General features: G+C 41.3%; 2 protein-coding genes across 5 annotated transcripts in view; one reads left to right on the top strand and one right to left on the bottom strand.

Moving 5' to 3' along the window:
• Positions 1–8,948, bottom strand: part of apc (APC regulator of WNT signaling pathway) — a 31,973-nt gene extending 23,025 nt beyond the window's left edge. Inside the window, 1 exon segment of the mRNA XM_038271986.1 lies at positions 8,732–8,948. The gene's annotated coding sequence lies outside the window, so the exon portion shown is untranslated.
• A 3,519-nt stretch (positions 8,949–12,467) lies between these two features.
• fktn (fukutin) lies at positions 12,468–18,863 on the top strand. 4 transcript variants are annotated; one of them, XM_038271970.1, is made up of 10 exons: positions 12,468–12,697; positions 13,418–13,527; positions 13,601–13,798; positions 13,868–14,014; positions 14,113–14,243; positions 14,391–14,523; positions 14,603–14,732; positions 14,817–14,950; positions 15,027–15,151; positions 18,559–18,863. In XM_038271970.1, the coding sequence occupies exons 1-10, from the start codon at positions 12,577–12,579 to the stop codon at positions 18,770–18,772; spliced, it is 1,443 nt and encodes a 480-aa protein (XP_038127898.1). In that variant the 5' UTR covers positions 12,468–12,576; the 3' UTR covers positions 18,773–18,863. The 4 variants fall into 4 exon arrangements, with proteins under 4 accessions (XP_038127898.1, XP_038127897.1, XP_038127900.1 ...); XM_038271969.1 differs by having other exon boundaries at positions 13,598–13,798; XM_038271972.1 differs by having other exon boundaries at positions 12,470–12,697; positions 13,471–13,527.
• The last annotated feature ends 527 nt before the right edge of the window (positions 18,864–19,390 follow it).

Below are 19,390 nucleotides of genomic sequence, written 5' to 3'. Positions count from 1 at the left end.
AAATGGCAGCTCACCCCATCGCTGTCGCCTCCATCAGCCTCCGTCTCTGTATCCGACTGAAGGAGGTCAGCTGAGCCAGCCAGCAGCCAATCAGGAGGCAGACACAGAGAGGGAGAGAGGGAGGGGCAGGGAGAGCTGCCCCCCCTTCTCCCTTCATCCCAGCATGCTCTGCAGCAGCACTGCAGGCTGACCGACCCACCAGGTTACTGGTAGCAGAACCTTCAGGTGACCCGATACAGCAGAACCACGAGAACATCAACAACAGGAGCTGCTGACAGGAAGTTGGTTTAAACCACATTTACTAAGATGTTCTGACCCGATCCTGGACGACCCGGGAACAAACATCCAGCATCTTTAGAGGTTGGAACAGGAACAGAGACGCATCAGCATCAGAGATTCATCCAATCAGCAGCTCTGCCTTCGCTCCTCATGTTTTCTATGATTTAATAATAAATTATTTCAGTTTGAATTAGGGCTGGGCGATATAGAAAAAAAAGCTTATCGATAAAAAAAAATACATATTGATCGATATCGATAATTATTGAAAAGATTTGAAACCATATTTTATGTGCAGCTCTGCCTGGACTTTTTATAATATTGCTAAATGATTGAATTTTAATAAAAAACACAAACACAGACTTCGAATTAAATCTTTATTTAACCAACTTTTTTAACCATAACAGAATTGTTTTAGAGAAAAATAACTTAAGAGACCTGAGTTATGTTATTAAATACTGACAAAGAATAAACTAAAGTGACCAGAAAAGTGACCAAAAGAAATATAACAAATAAATAAATGCCCCCCCCCCACCGCCGCCCCCGTTTCCTGCTTTAACCTGAGTTATTACTTTGAAGTTTCTGGCCCCTCAGCATTTTTATCTCAATTGTTAGAACTACGTGGGAAACTGCCCAGAACTGAAAATATATATATATTTCCTGAAGATTCCTCGGAGGAGAGCCGCGCCGGGGCTTACACAGCTCGTACTCCTGCGGCTGTGAGCGGCTGAGATGATAAAAAAAAAGTTGGTTTCGTTATCAGACTGGTTTCACTGGTTCCCGACACATTTTCCAGATGACTGTGGTTTGTTTTTGGTCCGACTTGCCATGACCGAAATACTGCCAGACTGCCGAACTACAAAAACCCTTCTTTGGAACAATTTCCTCCGCCTCTCCTTGCAGCACATCTTCATGTGCTCTGTGTTGTGGTTTGAGAGGGCGGCGCTTGGTGACGGCATGCCTGGGTCCGCGATTGTGATTGGTTGGGAGGAAGTAGCGACTAGCATAAACCTACATGCTAGGCTACAATGAGAAGGAAGGAAAACTGCGTTTCTTTTTTATCGAACTTTTATCGACCCTCTTTTTTTCTATTGCGCCACATGTCTATCGATCGATATATATCGTTATTGAATTATCGCCCAGCCCTAGTTTGAATTTAGGCTTTAAGAGCATTTTTATGATTACATGAACAAAATCAATCAGAATAAAATTTACTTGGATTTTTTTTCCCTAAATCATTTAGGGATGCACGATATTGGGATTTTGGCCGATATTTTAAAACTCATGTAGCTGATAACCGATATCGATACCGATGTTAAAGCTGGACAAAAATAAGTAGTCATTGAAAATAGCAGTTTTGTTATCCATTTCTGACACTTTGAAAAATAATATACTCAAATATATTTTCATATGCTGATATCAAATTGATTTTTAAAAACGCGGTATCGATCTATTTTACTTTCAAAATCTGCTGAAATTTCATCGTTCTGTTACAAACTCTCGTGATATTTTGCAAATTCTTGTGAGATTTTGTTAGTAAAATAGATCGATACCGCGTCAATATATCAACATATAAAAATATGGCAACATTTGGTGAATTTTCGGGGGATTTCGTAGCATAACGATGACATATAGCAATATTTCATTAGTAAAAGAGATTGATATGGTGTTTTTAAATGGCAATATATCAGCATAGGAAGATATTGGGATATTTTAATGCATTAATATATTTTCCCTCATCTTTAAAAGTTTTTAAGTCTGTAAAAAAGAAGTTTTTGAGGAAGAAGAAGAAGTATTTATATTTTTTAGACTTTAGAAACTCAGAAGCTGATCAAATATCGGTGGGGTGGCCGATGTCCGATATTCAGTTTTAAGGCCGATACCGATAGGGGGCCGATTATATCCTGCATCCCTAGTTTATATAGAATGAGGTAAATAGAATATAACGGCAGATCGATTAAAAATGTTTCATATAAAGACGCTGATGGGAGTCCTGATAAACGATTAAGGGTCGATGACTAACATCGATCTTTAATCCAAGGGCGTAGGTTTGATTTCAACTTTGGTAGGGACACTGTGCTCTGATGTCATTGGTCCTATGCAAAAATATGTTCGTTTTTTTTATGCTTGATATGAAAATAAGGATGTACTTCGTTTAAAAGAGAAAAGCAGCATTTCTTGCTACATTTATACAAACTTTATAAGCACTACAAACACTGTTTGTCCATGACTGATGCTTTACTGGCTCTGATGAATGAGGAAATAGGACTTTTTTCCACTTTGAAAAGGTTTGCATTGGAAATTACCCAAGACAGTAGGTAAATCTGTGCCCATTTAACAGAATATAGTCAAAATATGTCTGCTATACTTTTCTTTTTGAGGATATAGAATTGTGCAGAGGTAAAACCCACTCTTATCTTCTAAATTTTCTCCTTGTACATTTAAAACAAAGCAAAATAATAGATTCAAGGGATGCCAAATAAATGTATTGTATTTACATTCGCACTGGAAATAGAAGAGGAACTGACACTGAGCATTTAATATATTAACTTCACTCTACAAGCTCTACATCTAGGCTGTAGTTACTCTGTTTAACCCATTTAATGTATTTTATTTAGGGCTGAAACAATTCATTGGATTAATCAATTATTGAAATGATGTCAACAAATTTAGTAATCGATTGATCATTATGGAGTATCGAGACTCTAAAAGATGTCTTTAGCTCACAGAGCGACCAACTTAGAGCAATGATTATACCAAAATTGTAAAAAAAAAAAAAATATTCCCCATTCCAGAACTCCTCTACTGCTGCAATAACGCTATATTGTACATTATAAACGTCCAAAGTCTTGGTAGGGACATGTCCCTATGGTCCATATGCAAACCTACGCCCATGCCTTAATCCAATCTGATTGGACCCTGCTGAGTGGTCCCTCATAGAAACTGCGTTTAGAAGCAGAACTGATTGATTTATATATTTTGGTGTTATGAACTGTGGAGCTCAGCCTGTGTGGTAGAGACTGACACGGGAGTGGATTTTCACTCCTGTTCCGTCCCACTCCGACAGAAAAAAAATTGTGTCCCGTACCGATCCCTGGCCAGAGTAGAAATCTAAATCCTGTCCCGTCCCACTCCTGGTGAAATTACTCCCACTCCCATCCCGCTCCCATTCAGAATGACTCCCGCTCCTGCACCACTCCTATTCAGCTTGCGTTGCAAATCAAACTTTTCAAAGTTGAGTTCGCCACTACCTGTTGGTCCCTCCATTGTTGTTTTTGAGCGCGGGTGAAAAACTCAGAGCGGAAGCACTGTTGGTTTTAGGGTCGTGTAGTTTTTTTGACTCGCATTATAGTGTAGACTTCAAGGAAAAAAACTACAAAATGGCGGCGCCAGTACTGGATTTCTTTTATTTCTATTTTATTTTATTTTTTGGCATCAATCCTAGTTTTTTTTTAGTTATTATTGGTCTACTCCCGCTCCCATCTGCTCCCGTTAATGTTTAATCCTGTACCATCCCAATCACGTGATCGTTACTAATACTGACTCCCATCCGGGATCCCACGGGTCAAGGGATTCCCGTGGGATGGGAGTCAGTATCTACTGTGTGGGCTAATAAGATGCACAGGATGCTCACATGTAGTGCTGGGTGATATGGAAAAAATCATATATCATGATATGGACTATTTTATATCACGATAATGATATATATCGCAATATGCTCCAATTAAGTACATTTTCAGCAAATCTCTGAAAAATATGACAAAATAATATAATTGCTTACTTTTTCAACTTTATTTTGAAGTGACATTTATAGAACTGTCACAAATTAGAAAAATAAATTGTAGTGCAACAATATATATGCATAAGATGAGGTGGAAGTATGGCTACAGTATCCTTCACATTTTTTTAAATCCTACGGGTATTTAAATTAAATTACTGTGGTTCTTCTTTAGGTATTAGAAGAGGTTTGTCGTGTTGCCATCGGGTAAGGGAACAGTCTTGTAGCATAGTTTGCAAATGTTGTCTGCTCCTTGTTGGACTTGTTAAATCCAAAATGTAACCAAATCACAGATGTGCCCCCTCTTTTTGGTAAAATTTCTTTATCTTGGGTTGCCTGCGTAGCTGTCTCTGTTTGTTGCGACCACAGGTTTAATACTTCAGCCTCCTGCGTCTCCAACTCTCATGAGTTAAGTAACGTAAAGCATGTCGCAAACCCGCGTGTGAGTCAAAAACCCGTAAAGAGGCGTCATGTTGCAAAAACCACAGGATGCCGCTTCTTTGTGGATTAAAAAAAAAAATCTTGTTTATCACTTATAAGCTGTGTGTAGGCTACATGGCTACACTAATACGATTGTAGTAGTCTACCATGGGAAATATTTGCATGAATACGAGATACAATTGTGTTAGAAACGATAGAAACGATAGAATAGAATTAGCACGATAGACACTTTTCTATCGTCCGTACGATATGTATCGTCTTATCGCCCAACCCTACTCACATGTATGAATATGCTTAAAGTTCAAACAGCTTTTATCTCTAAAAATATTATTTTTTCCGATACCTACAGTTGTGCTCTTTTTTGTCTACATACAGGGACTGGGAAAGAGTCCCAAGCCCCACACCAATAGAGAAATGACTGATTCAACTCCAAAAAGGTGAAGGGGAGAAGAATTATATAAGATGTTTTTGTCCATGAACATCAGTGTATCTGCTTGGACAAAACAAAGATGGGAGGCAGAGACGGGCAAAAGTATTTCTGATGATATATGGGAACAAGTGTGGAATTAAGCACATGGAGTTAGAAGCTCAAATAGATGGCGGGAATATAAATGAAAATTATCAGCAGATATTTCAGGACGTAGGAGCTAAGATGAATCCTAAAGTACCAGGTTTGCGTTGGAGAAACTGTTAATCTTACAACAAGTTTTGGTCATGCCCCAAATTGCCAAACTTTTGGGATGATGGACAAGAGGCTATAAACCAGATGTCTTCAGGAGGTTATCACCAAGGATGTAACGGTTGCAATACTTTATATTATTCCTTTTGAACTGCAAGGACCCAAAACAACTCCTGATTCCTAAGGGGCGGACCCGTTCCTCTGCTTCAATTTGCAGGTTTTCTAAGCCTAAACAGGTTTTGGGCTACTATATAAAGCTTCAAACTCAAAGCTAATTCTGCTATTTTGAACTGAAAAAGCTTCCTGGATGGGAAGTGAAACGTCTTTAAAACTTGGAAACAAAGTCTATTGGATTGTTTTTTAACATTTTTGGAATGACTATGACCTGGATGACTAGGAATCTTCACCAGCGTATCACCTGTGCAGCTTTAGCTCCTCCTCCTCAGTCAAGGCCAACCTTCAGACTGTCAGAGGTACGAACAGAGGCACGCTGCTGTGGATCTGCGGCTCGCGGCGGCTGCAGAAGGGGAACGGGGCACCGCCTATTCACTGACACCCTTAACTCACTTCTGCAACCGCACACATCAAATGTCGCTTGCGTCCGGTCATGAACCAGTTTTGCTGGTATGCTTCTGCACGGTCGGTCTGGAAGGACCGAATCCAGAAGAACGACCACAGCGACAGCCGCAAAGGCATACCACAGAGAAAGATTTGACGTCTGCAGAGGCTACGCGTCAGAAGCATAAATTAGCCTTTAGAAAGGGGTGCATTCCAGCTGATGGCCTGACAACTAGACGTGGCGTGTCGCCCAGAGTGTCCCTGATGCTGCAGTCCCAGAGAAGATGCAGGAATCTGATTCTGGTCTGATTCAGATCAGGCAGGAACAGTCCAGGGATCCAGGAGTTCTTCGCATGTTCAGAGGTTCCAACCCAAACTGGAAGCAGAGGGATCCAGGCTTCCAGTAATCCTCAAAGCGTGAAGGCAGGTTCGGATTCAGACCGGTCCAGAAGCGTGCCAAAACGGAGACGCACAGATGCAGACAGGCAGGCTCAGTGGTTGAGGGAAGCAGAGACAAGACGTGGTACCAGGATTCCAGCAGGACTTTAAACTGGTCTCCTCTTAGGAGCCAGGCTTATGCGAATAAAACCGACCCTCTCCATGTTCCCAGCCAAAACCCCCGAGAGACCAGGAAACGATCAATGATCTGGCCCAGATTGCTCATGATGAACCAAATATGAAGGAACAGACGCAGGTGAATGAGATGAGTGCTAATTAGAAAACAGGGCAGTTAGGCAGGTGAGTGAAATGAACTATTAAGGTGACGGTCAGGGCAGATGGTGACACAGACTGGATTCCCAGCTCTGTTCCAGTCCCACTTTGAATCAAATGTTTGTTTTTTCCCAAGTCGGATCCTGGACTTTTATTTCCACAGTTCACTGAGAGGTGCTAACTGGCTGAGCCCCACTACACGCTCTCTATCATACCTCTGATCATGCAGTGAAGTTACTGTAAATATACATAGAAATACTTTATTTAATAAAATAGTAAGCAAAAAGAAAATGTAAAATACAAAAATAAAAAAATTACAGCAGGAAGCAGTAACCTTCAAAAAAAGATTACGTGAAACCAGCTACTAATGAGGTATAAGGTGACTGCGCACCTTTAACCAGGTGGAGGTCATAGTGAACGACTGAGAAAGGACGGGAGCTATGAGAGCTACTAACAGAACCGCCTGTCTGACACCATGCAGCAGAACCCAGTGCCCCCCCAGCACTACGCCCAGCACTCCCAGTTTATTGTTGCTCTTCTTTCATCAGACTTCAAAGTGGACTTTAGTCTAAACCGGTTCCTTTGATGAAAAGCTTGTTAACTACATTTTCCCAGAATAAAAATACTACTTCCTGTTTCTGCTCATGTCCCGCCTCCAGCAGGTCTGCGTCAGTCACCTCCGCTGAAATGTTTGGGAACATTTTTAGACCCAAAACTGGATGTTAACTACTACTACAGTAGTACTCTGATACTACAGTAGTACTCTGATACTACAGCAGCACTCTGATGCTACAGCTGTACTCCCATACTACAGCAGAACTCTGATACTGCAGTAGTACTCAGATATTACAGTAGTACTCTGATAATGCAATAGAACTGATATTACAGTAGTACTCAGATATTACAGTAGTACTCAGATATTACAGTAGTACTCTGATAATGCAATAGAACTCTGATATTGCAGTAGTACTCTGATACTCCAGAGGAACTCTGATAGTACAGCAGTACTCTGATACTCCAGAAGTACTCTGATACTGCAGTAGTACTCAGATATTACAGTAGTACTCAGATATTACAGTAGTACTCTGATACTGCAGTAGTACTCTGATATTGCAGTAGTACTCTGATACTCCAGAGGTACTCTGATAGAACAGCAGTACTCTGATACTCCAGAAGTACTCTGATACTACAGCTGTACTCTGATACTACAGCAGTATTCTGATACTTCAGTAGTACTCTGATAGTTCAGCAGTACTCTGATACTACAGCAGTACTCTGATACTGCAGCAGTACTCTGATACTGCAGCAGTACTCTGATACTACAGCTGTATTCTGATACTTCAGTAGTACTCTGATACTGCAGCAGTACTCTGATACTGCAGCAGTACTCTGATACTGCAGCAGTACTCTGATACTACAGCTGTACTCTGATACTACAGCAGTACTCTGATACTACAGCTGTACTCTGATACTACAGCAGTATTCTGATACTTCAGTAGTACTCGGATACTGCAGCAGTACTCGGATACTGCAGCAGTACTCGGATACTGCAGCAGTACTCGGATACTGCAGCAGTACTCTGATACTGCAGCAGTACTCTGATACTACAGCAGTACTCTGATACTACAGCAGTACTCTGATACTGCAGCAGTACTCTGATACTACAGCTGTACTCCGATACTACAGCAGTACTCTGATACTGCAGCAGTACTCTGATACTACAGCTGTACTCTGATACTACAGCTGTACTCTGATACTACAGCTGTACTCTGATACTACAGCAGTACTCTGATACTACAGCAGTACTCTGATACTTCAGTAGTACTCTGATACTTCAGTAGTACTCTGATACTACAGCAGTACTCTGATAGTTGAGCAGTACTCTGATACTTCAGTAGTACTCTGATAGTTCAGTAGTACTCTGATACTTCAGTAGTACTCTGATACTTCAGTAGTACTCTGATACTTCAGCAGTACTCTGATAGTTCAGTAGTACTCTGATACTTCAGCAGTACTCTGATAGTTCAGCAGTACTCTGATACTACAGCAGTACTCTGATACTACAGCAGTACTCTTTAGCTGCAGCCTTTAGCTCCTGCTAAAACCACTTCGACTCTTTCTGCCTTCTTACCGAAACAAATGCTGCCTAATCTGGGTTTCTTTCCAACTCCAGAACCGGACCGGTTCCGGTGAACCGGGCTCAGTCCAGAACCTTCCTCCCTTCAGTCCAAACACCGGTACGGAACCAAAACAAGAGGCCAACCAGCAGCTAGGCTAACAGCTCCTACCTTCCCACTGATGGGGCTTCAGGCGGCGGGCAGACACAACCAGCCGGTGGAAGGACCGTCAGAGGCGGTTCGGAGAACTCATGAATCCGGTCCGGACCAGAGAGGACGAGCAAAACGAAGTCTAGTGAAGTTTTATCAAAAGCGGCTTGTTGTGGAGCCACAGCTGCTGCTGTGCTCCGCCATCTTGTTTCTGTGTGTGTGTGTGACTGGGTGGTTTTCGGTCCCTGTGAGGACCAGCTGTGATTAAACGAACCTGCTTCTGGATCCTAATGAAACCCGAACTGTGCTGCTGATTGGCAATGTGGCTCTGAACCTTTAAAGGCTCAGATTATAATCTAGATTAGTTTCCCTTCATGTCTGCAAGTTTTTATTCAGCTCAGACTGAAGAAACGCCGCTGGAACCAGTTCATTTAATGGGAGAAAATGAGCTGATTTCAGAATAAAACTGGTGCCAAAAGATCATTTTTTTCAATGAAATTCCACTGATTTGTTGTTAATAGTAAAAAAAAAAAAAAAAAAAATATATATATATATATATATATATATATATATATATATATATATATATATATATATATATATATATATATAAAGAAACAGAGCAGTTGATTTTGAACATAACTTTATTCAGAAAGTAACACACCACAACAAAATACATGTGAAAAATCTAAGCTGTGATAATTACCATTATTATAGAAGGGAAAAAATAATTAGATTATATGCATTTTGAAAATGAGGGAAATGAAAGATTTAGTCAGGCAGGAGGAATAAATATTAGATGACCAACCTTGATTAGATTTAGACAACTTTTATTGTAATTTTGTACAAACAGACTGTATACAAATCGAAATGTCGTTTAGTACCAGCTTTCAAGACAGTAAATGAACATTTGCATTCCATAAAGTGCAGCAGTGATAAAATGTAAGCAGTGTGGGAGGGAAAAAAATAGAAAAACACATCGATATGGAAGTTTTAGAGCATTTATATGAAGGAATGAATGAATGAATGATTATGAATGAATTATTACTTAACTACGGTTTAAAAACAAAAAATAAAATAATATTTTTTACAAAATAATTCATCAAAGCAACCAAAAAAGGAATACGCTGAAGCCCCAAGGTTTATTTTTGCCTGTACCATCATAACAATAATTCACCAGAAAACATTGGTACTAATACATAATTACAAAACAATAATAATGAAAATCAAACTCAGTCAAATTTTGTTGTTATCTTTTATACGTTTAGATTTCAAAGTCTTCTTAAAACTTATGTAGAGTTACACATCTTTATTTCATCATTAAGTGCATTCCATAATTCTGCACCCAAAACTGACACACATCTGTATTTAACATTAGTTCTGGCTTTTCAAGTTTCAAACATTAGTTAAGTTATAAATCCCCTGCCTTAGCTTAAACATTTTTTGAATACAAACAGAGATGGTCTTATTTACCAATCCTAACATCATTTCCAATGTTTTTAAATATACAATGTCTGGAAATTTTAATGTTTGTGATCTTATAAACAGCTGACTTGTATAATAACGGTCTCCATTTATTATTCTAATAGCTCTTTTCTGCAGTGTAATCAATGGATCTAAATTTGTTTTATATACATTTCCCCAAAATTCAGCACAGAATGTCATATAAGGCATCACAAGTGAGAAGTACAGCAAATGAAAACAGTTCTTATTCAGTAAATCTCTAGTTTTGTAGAGAATAGATATAGACTTAGATCATTTCTGTTTTACACATTTTATGTGAGGCTTCCAACAAACTTTATCATCTATTACTACTCCCCAAAAAAATGTTTCACTCTTTTAATTTCAACGTTGTTTAAACTCAGTTTTTTTTTTGTGTTGTTTTTTTGTTTTTTCAACATTCAGCAGTCTGATGGCGGTGGGGAAGAAGCTGCTGCAGAATCTGCTAGACCTGCATTGATGATGTCACGGGCTCGGGACACGCAGCGCTGGGATGAAATGTCTTTAATGGAGGGAAGAAGAGCCCCCATGATCCTCTCTGCTGTTCTCACCTTCTTCCAGTCTGAGGAGCTGCAGCCTCCACACCACACAGTGAGACAGCTGCTCAGAACGCTCTCTATGGTGCTTCTGGAGAAGATGGGGGCGGCAGGTGGGCTCTCCTCATCCTCCGCAGGAAGTCCAAGCGCTTCTGGGCCCTTTGGACCAGTGAGGTGGTGTTTCCAGTCCAGGTGAGGGTGTCTGTGATGAATGTGGTGCTGCTGACCACCTCTACAGCTGAGCTGATGATGAGCAGTGGAGCGTGGTTAGGCCGGTTCTTCCTGAAGTTCACCATGATCTCCTTCTATTTCTATTAATATTTGAAAGTAGAATAGATTAATTATGCTAAATCCAGTTTTATTAATCAGTTATTACACTTTTATTGTTCTGTTTTTCTTTATAGCATCACGGAACAGGAACTTATTTATTAAATATTAAATTTGTTCTTTTACTTTCAGTGGGATTGGAAACAATTGGTTCTGATTTTCTTCACAAATCTTATTATAAATTTTTATTTTTTAAGGTTTATTAACAGAATCTTCATGTCAGATTCTTTCTGCTCAATGTATAAAGTTTTTTCCCTATAAAGCTTTTAGGGATGTTTCAAAATATTATAATGCCTTTTGTTAATAGAATCATAAAAGCAGGAATTACTTTTGTAGTTCATTTTTATGCAAATTTTTAATAAAAACATCAAAGATTAAAACATTTCTGTCTTTTTTCCTAAGGTTTAGTTCCGACCAAATAAATTTTTCCAACTAGTTTTTGTAAAAGAAAGATCTGTTTTTTCTTTTAGAAAAATGTTTAAGGTCATTTAAAGGAATTCATGCATCTGTTGGATTTATTAAAACATTTCTAGTCAATTTGACCCAATTGCTTCATAACCTACCCTCCTAACATAAAAAACAATAATGTTTATGAAACTTAAGATAATTAATGGATTTTACAAATTATTTTATTTCCTCGAAAAAAAATCTTCATGACCATTGATTTCTTTGGTTTCTATAATTAATATATAGTTTATTTGCCTTTTCTCCAGATGTTTTCTACGGAAGAGAATTAGGGCCACTGAAAAAAAAAAAAAAAAGTAAACTGATTTTTAAATTTTATTTCAGTTTAACATGGGAAAAAAGTCAGAATTCTGAGATTAAAGTGAGAATTCTCACTTTAATCTCAGAATTCTGACTGAATTCTGACAATAAAAAGTCAGAATTCTGAGAAAAAAAATCAGAATTCTGAGAAAAAAGTCAGAATTCTGACTTTTTTCCCATACTATACTGAAATAAAATTTAAAAAATCAGTTAACTTTTTTTTTTTTTTTCTCCAGTGGCCCTAATCCACAGAATTTACAACTGCATTTGAAGCCAAACGTTTTAGCAAAGCTCGGCTGGCAGGGTACAGTTTACTGGAATGCAGTGAGTCTGTCTTTTTGTAACTTTAAAGATAATAAAATAAAAAAAGATGGGAATTTATCATCCATTTTCTCCTGCTTCATCCCTCAGGATCTGCTTTGGGCTGGATCCTGTCTGCAGCAGTCAGGGGGCCCGTGTGTTTAAAACCATGCTAGTTTATGTTTTTATGCCAAACAAACACTAATTATATAAATAAATATTAATTAAGTTGTAGTTGTGTAAATTCTTTTTATTATTATTATTATTATTTTTATTATTTTTTAAACGATTTGTGACAAACAGGATGTCGGGACTTTTATTGCGAAGGGTCAACAGGAAATAGGCGGAGCTGCTCCTCTGTTGGATTTTAAAGATGGCGGCGGGCGGTTTGCGGTTTTTCGCGTCGCTGCCTCATTGTATCAGCTCGGTTCGGACGCCATGAACGGCTCGGTACCGGATGCCTCGCGTGAACCGGACGCTCGTGTTTGGGCTGCTGCTCGTGAGCAGCTGCGCGTTCCTGCTCTTCCAGCTCTATTACTACCGGAACTACGTCAGCAAGGTGAGAGGCGGGGCTTCCCGCTCAAGTAAACTGTTGTGGATGAGAGAAGAAAGGGATGCAGTAGTGATGCCGGTGAGATGAAGCATCATTGAACCGTTTGGCTAAATTGCTTCAAAGATCCCCACAGTTCATGAAGCCTCATGTGAATCTGTCACCACCTACTGGTGGAGTGCAGAACTACAGTTAGTAATATAATCAGATGTTTTGCTTTTGTTTTTCTTGTTTTTCCCCCCATATAAGCTCTTTTGAAATTGTTAATGATTGGTGTGTATAATAAAATCTTTTTTTTCATGTGTAAAATGTCTTAGAAGAGAATTTTAGTGAAATAAGCTCAAGCAGGCAGTGAAAGTGTTTGTGCAAATTGGGCAACGATGAACAAAATGAAAGGTGTTAGTCATTTTATTCAAACATAATAGTTTTTCCAGAGTTTTTGCTTTTAATCGGGTTGGAAATTATGTGTTCAACCAATTTTTTGGTCAAACCAACCAATCTAACTTTGGCAGTGTTGTCACCCAATATTTATACTAGAGCAAGCTAACACAGATTAGTCACATTAGCCAAAAAAACAAGCAGTTCTGGTGCTGCTTGTTTTAGCGTTTTATTGTCATTGGACTGTAATAAGTGGGCTGCATTGCGACTCGACGCGTTAAGGGTATTTTGTACAGAGTGGGTTTCAAACTCACAACCTCTGGATTCTAAGCTCTAATCCCTAACCACTAGGCCACCTCTCCCCATTCCGTATACCAAGGTCTAAAGCTGTGTCTGTGTTGCAGCACACTGGTCTTCTCCTGAACCCTGCAGGTCATGTGACCTCCAGCCAAGCCCAATGGGTGAGTTAGAACCGGTTCTGACCCGGTCCCATCTCTCTGTCTGAGCCTGACCCGGACCTTCTCTCTGCAGCAGACCCTGAAGAAGTTCCTGGGGTTGGCGCAGTACTTCCGGCTGCCGCTGTTCCTCGCCGACACCGCCGCGCTGGCTCTGCTCTCCCAGGACGCTCTGCGGCAGCGCGACCGCATGACGCGGGAGCCGCACTGCAGCTTCCTGTGCACCGGCCGGCCAATCGCATCCTTTGCTCTGCAGGCCAACCAATGGAAGCACAGCGTGAGTGTGACGTGTTGACGGGAGCCGAGGAAAAAAGCTTCCTGTTTAAGTTTTGTTTCTGTGCGTCAGGCCGGCTTCCTATTGGCTGCTGAACAGAAAGGCTTCGAGCTGCTGGAGGTGCGAGGACACGACCCCCGACTGGGCAGTCTGGACACCCTGTCAGGAGAGGAGATCCCCCTGCACTTCCTGTTCCGCCTCCACGGTTACATCATCCATGTGGGTGGAGCCACGTCTGTCTGTCACTAGTTAGAGTTCTGTTGAAGGGCGTGTTTACGGTGCTTTGGGTTTGCTGTAGTACCTGTTCTTGTCTCCAGGTGGTGCTCCTGTACGAGCGCAGCGGGAACTACCTGTGGCACGGCGCCCTGCGTCTAAAGGCCAACATGGACCGCAGCTTCGCTCCCTTCAAGCTGCTGGACTACGGACGCCACGCCGGCGCCTACGATCGGTGAGGTCATCAGTTCCTTTGGTTTCCTTTGAAGAGCAGCTGAACCAGCCGAGGCGTTAAAGGAAAAGTCCGATCATCAGGGAATTATCTACGCATCAATACCCTGGGGTATATGATCACGTGACTGTGCTTTGTCGCCCCCTGCAGGCCGGAGCTCATCCTCACAGTCATTGACGGCCTTGACGTTCGTATCCCTCGCAACATTTCCCGTTTCCTGACGCAGCAGGAACAGGCGCGGTTCCTGGAGTGCCGTTACCATGACGCCCGCAGCTTCCTGCAGGTTTGTTTGTTTTGTTTTATTTTGCAGCATGGTGTTCGGTCACGTGACCTCTCTCCCTCTTCGCTGTGTTTGAATGCAGCTTTACCCTGATGACTCCTCAGCGGCCGCCATCGAGTTCCGCAGGAAAGCGAAGACGTTGCTGACTTTAGCAGCTCGGACCCTGGGCCAGCTGGACGTCCCGTTCTGGATCAGCAGTGGAACCTGTCTGGGTAACGCTGGTTCTGCATGAGACCTCTTCTCTAAATGAAGGAAACGAAAAGTTTCCCTCAATAGCCCTGTGTCTCCCCCTGCAGGATGGTTCCGGCAGTGCAGCATCATCTCCTACAGCCGGGACGTGGACATCGGGATCTTCATCGCAGACTTCAGGCCCAACATGGTGGCGGCCTTCAGAGACGCGGGGCTGTCGCTCAAACACAAGTTTGGAAAGGTCGTAGCTTTGGACCCGGCGTTTCATTTTAAGCTTGTCGGCCTTTATTTTGAAGGTCTTTTGTTTTGAAGGGCAGGTGGAGGACAGCCTGGAGCTGTCCTTTCTGGGTGAGGACGTCAAGCTGGACATTTTCTTCTTCTACAGAGAAGGAGACGTGGTGTGGAATGGAGGAACGCAGGCGAAGAGCGGCAGGAAGTTCAAGTAAACCTTTTCCTTCCTGTTTACATCTGCCTTTAGTGATGGGATGTTTAATCGAGTTATTTAAAGTCGGGAATACATTGAACGATTTCTTTCAATCATTAAACGCAGCAAAACCCAAACTGTACAACGAAACCGCAGGGTTTAAAAGTTCGCAGCTCACGATGTTTGTGCGACCCGACGCTCTGATGCGATCTACTCACTAGAGTGAAACGCACTTCCTTTCGCAATTTCTACAATTTTGACCTGAAAGCCCTAAAAAGAAAAGGCGACGACGTATTTGGACGAAGACATGGCTGAGCAAACATGGCTGCTACGGTCTGTTATGTTAGAGAAAGAACCTTAAAGGAATAGTACACCCAAAACATGATTAGCCTTCATTTTCTACTCACCCCCATGCTGAACAACACTCTGGAGTACTTTTTTGATATCTCAAATGCATCTGGAGATCTGGGAGGCTTCTTGCTGTCTGCTGACATTCAAATAATGGAGGTCTATGGCGCCCGAGGCAGAAAGGTCCATAAAAGTCCACAAAAAACGTGTCAATATTCCTCCATACTGCTCGTCCAATGTATTCCAAGTGTCCTGAGTGGGTAGCGTCCAGAATTTACTGGAAACGAAGTCATTTAGAATGTTTTTAGAGCATAAACAGTAGTGTATAGGATTTCCTAAAAGCGCGTTCACGAGTCTACGGAAACCGCGGGAGACCAAACCAGATGAAAGTGCGCATTCAGCTCGACAAAGAACTCATGCTCTTCCTCAACACTGAAGTCTTCAGACATTTTTCTTTCGTTGTTTCTTTCTTTGCACAGGTAAACAGCACATTTCTTCTTCTACGCTTGCATTATCGGCAGAGCAGACGCTGAATGCGCACTTTCATCTGGTTTGGTCTGCCGGTTTCCGTAGCTTCATGAACGCGCCGGCGCGCGCTTTCAGGAAATCCTATACACTACTGTTTATGCTCTAAAAACATTCTAAATGACTTCGTTTCGAGTAAATTCTGGACGCTACCCACTCAGGAAACTTGGAATACATTGGACGAGCAGTATGGAGGAATATTGACACGTTTTTGTGGACTTTTATGGACCTTTCTGCCTCGGGCGCCATAGACCTCCATTATTTGAATGTCAGCAGACAGCAAGAAGCCTCCCAGATCTCCAGATGCATTTGAGATATCAAAAAAGTACTCCAGAGTGTTGTTCAGCATGGGGGTGAGTAGAAAATGAAGGCTAATCATGTTTTGGGTGTACTATTCCTTTAATTTCACTCATTGCACCCTCGCCATGCTTCTGGGTTTTCCTCTGACAGGAAGAAGAAGAAAGAGGCAATCCTTATTTGCTCACTGAGCGATTTGCCCATAACCACCTTATGACGGCAGATTGAATTTCAAACTTGTTTGATTTTCTTGCGACTTTACGATTCCTGATAGGGAGGTGGTCGTTAGAGGCTGATCGCTACTCGTTACCCTCTGTATGCTACGCCACGCTAACCTGACTCGGCCAGATTTGCTCCGCATATCCATCTGGAAAAATTCTGTTGAAGTAATTTAGGGAAGGGGAGAAAATGCTGGTTAGCTGATTGGCCTATGTTGGTGATAGACGGGCCAAATAAACCAATCAGATCAACGAAGCATATGACGTACTAACAGAGCGACGACGAAGAGGAGCCAATTGATAGATCAAACTCTTGCCGAAACCAGTCGGGAGAAGAGCAAAAACATCTTTTCCTCTGAGAAAAGCCTCCAGAGCAGTGTTTTGCTCTTCTTTCAGTGAAGAAATACTCTGTAATTCCCATAAAACTTGCTGGATAGCCACGCTAACGCTAGTTTCATCGGCTGAAGCCGCCATGTTCTTTAGACTGAACTGTCGCGCTTCTCGTTGCGTCACACCTCAACCCGCCTCAAAGCCAACGCTGATTGGACGTTCGTTTGGTGAACGGCTCCAAATTTTCTTTAACGGAGAGTCTCCAGACTGATTAGCGAGTGAAACCTTGAAAGCTCGCGACATCAGGATGGTCTCACGAGGCTAGCACTACGCACCATCAGGCTGAAAGTCGGCACGATCGAAAAAATTTTTGCACGACTGGAAAATGGGACCGAAAAGGGGAAAAAATCGTACAGTGTACGCTCGACTTAGAGGGTCTATAATTAGTATCGGAGCTTTGAAAGGATGGTGCAAACGTACATATATGCTGGTCAGAGCTTTCTTTCTGAAACGGGTATGATGACTTTATTCTCATCATATTACGACTTTCTTCACCTAGTATTACAATTTTATTCTTATTATTTTGAAACTTATTATGTAACAACATTATTCTCCTAATATTACGATTGTATTCTCATAATTTTATGCTCATTTTATGCTCATAATGTTGCGACTTGTCAGCAACATGGTTTATTTGTAATGGGCTCTACCTAGCTAGAGAGCGCTAAGAACCACGACATTTATGACATTTATTCTGTTAGATCAGAAGCTAAGTCGTATTCAGTGTTCAGAGCTGTAGAATGTTTAGGATTAATCTGGATGCAGCCACCAGGTGGCGCCGTTTGAAGTCTGTACTGACTGTAGAACCAAACATTTTCAATAAGACAGACTGTATTTTCTTCAGGGAGACGCAGCTGTCGGCTCTAACAAGTATCCTTCTGTGACAATCTGGACACAGGGTTTCCATGGTTACTTGGTTACTAAATGTTGTTTTCAAAATAAATTTAAAAATGCTCTAATTTTTACAGCTGAATTTATAGTTTTTTCCTGATTTCTTATTCTGATTCTATAGACAACGGTCATTTTAACTTAAAGCCCAAAATACGTACAATTCCTTAATTATGAATGTATATTGCCCTAATAAGAAATATAGTTTTAATTAAATATAACTGAATAGAAATTTAACTTCATGCAGCTCTTTTAATATATTTAAACCCCTTGCCCTGTTTTTTATTTCATGCTTTTCTGGGCCCCCATGAAAACACGCTGGCCCCCTCCTGGCCCCCTGGTACATTTGGTCTAGAACCGCCACTGATGACGTGTTATTAATTAGCACTATAGAAATAAACTGAATAGAATTGAAATTTATAATATTGAATTTTACTCTATTGCACCTTTTGTTTAATCCGAGATTTAAACGTTAGTTTAGAGGCTATTAGGATGGCTAGGTATATGAATTCTGACACAACTTTTATTTTTTCGCATAAATAACTGTCAGATTCACCACCTGTGAGTGAAAATGGGGCCGAGCACGTAGGAGGGCCATCACCAGAATGATTGACAGTTAGGAGGACCAATTATTTAGATGGTCAAAGAACATCCTCCACTGTCGCTTTAATGTGGGAAATTCTCTGCTTTCTGTCATCATGTGTTTCTCTCTGCGGTTGTTTGATTCCAAAGTTTTAAATAAAGTTTATTTTTCTTCAGGTACGTCTTCCCTTCCTTCTCGCTGTGCTGGGCGGAGCTTCTAGAGGTCAAAGTTCGCGTTCCTTGTGAAACGTTGGATTACGTGATGGCAAACTACGGCGCCTCCTGGAACGTTCCGGTGAAGAGCTGGGATTGGAAGTCGTCACCTAGCAACGTGATGGAAAACGGGGTGTGGCCTATTGCAGAGTGGGCGGGTCTCATCCAGGTGTACTGAGAGGAGACGGAGCGGACATTTTTTTTGTTTTGTTTTTTTACATCATGTATGTTTAACACTGGATTTGAAAATAAAGTTTTACTATAAAAAGAGGAATGGTGGAAACTTTATTCTGGTGATCATCAGTTTGACTAACTGAGAGATTAAGATCAGGAAGTCATGGTATTTCATGGAGAAGCAGGCTAACCCCTAAGCTCCGCCCCTTAACTAACCGCACACTCACCGCTGTGAAGGCGTCTGGATTGAAGGTGGAGGGGTAGAAACAAGAATGAGACAGCCTCTTCCCTTCAACGGGAAAGGAAAGCAGTCGTTGCTATGGCGACACAGTGACGTCCCATCTGTAGCTCTGTGGAGCAGGATGACATAAAATAAAATCAAACATTTGCTCCTTTCTTAATACGACTGTTTACAGTCCAATCGTTCCAAAGACGATCTTCCCTTTTGGAATTAATACTTTTTTTTATTTTCAACTTATGATTTTCTATCAGCGTGACGATGATCTTACAAACAGCAGAACTGACTTTTGGTGGAACGTGTTTCCTCTGTTATTTGGTCGCCGTTACACCCGCTGCCAAATTCCGGCGAGCTTGCACTGATATTAGCCACTTCGCTCTGAAA

This window comes from Cyprinodon tularosa, unplaced genomic scaffold (assembly GCF_016077235.1).
Source record: "Cyprinodon tularosa strain WSP-4 unplaced genomic scaffold, ASM1607723v1 ctg813, whole genome shotgun sequence".
NCBI classification, from domain to species: Eukaryota; Metazoa; Chordata; class Actinopteri; order Cyprinodontiformes; family Cyprinodontidae; genus Cyprinodon; species Cyprinodon tularosa.
This window is presented reverse-complemented; position numbering and strand designations above follow the sequence as displayed.

Bases quoted from the DNA above. Each gene is read 5' to 3' on its own strand.
- fktn (XM_038271969.1), top strand. From the start codon at position 12,577: ATGAACGGCTCGGTACCGGATGCCTCGCGTGAACCGGACGCTCGTGTT. The intron at 13,799-13,867 runs GTGAGTGTGACG...TCTGTGCGTCAG, and splicing joins CCAACCAATGGAAGCACAGC to GCCGGCTTCCTATTGGCTGC. The intron at 15,152-18,558 runs GTAAACCTTTTC...ATTTTTCTTCAG, and splicing joins AAGAGCGGCAGGAAGTTCAA to GTACGTCTTCCCTTCCTTCT.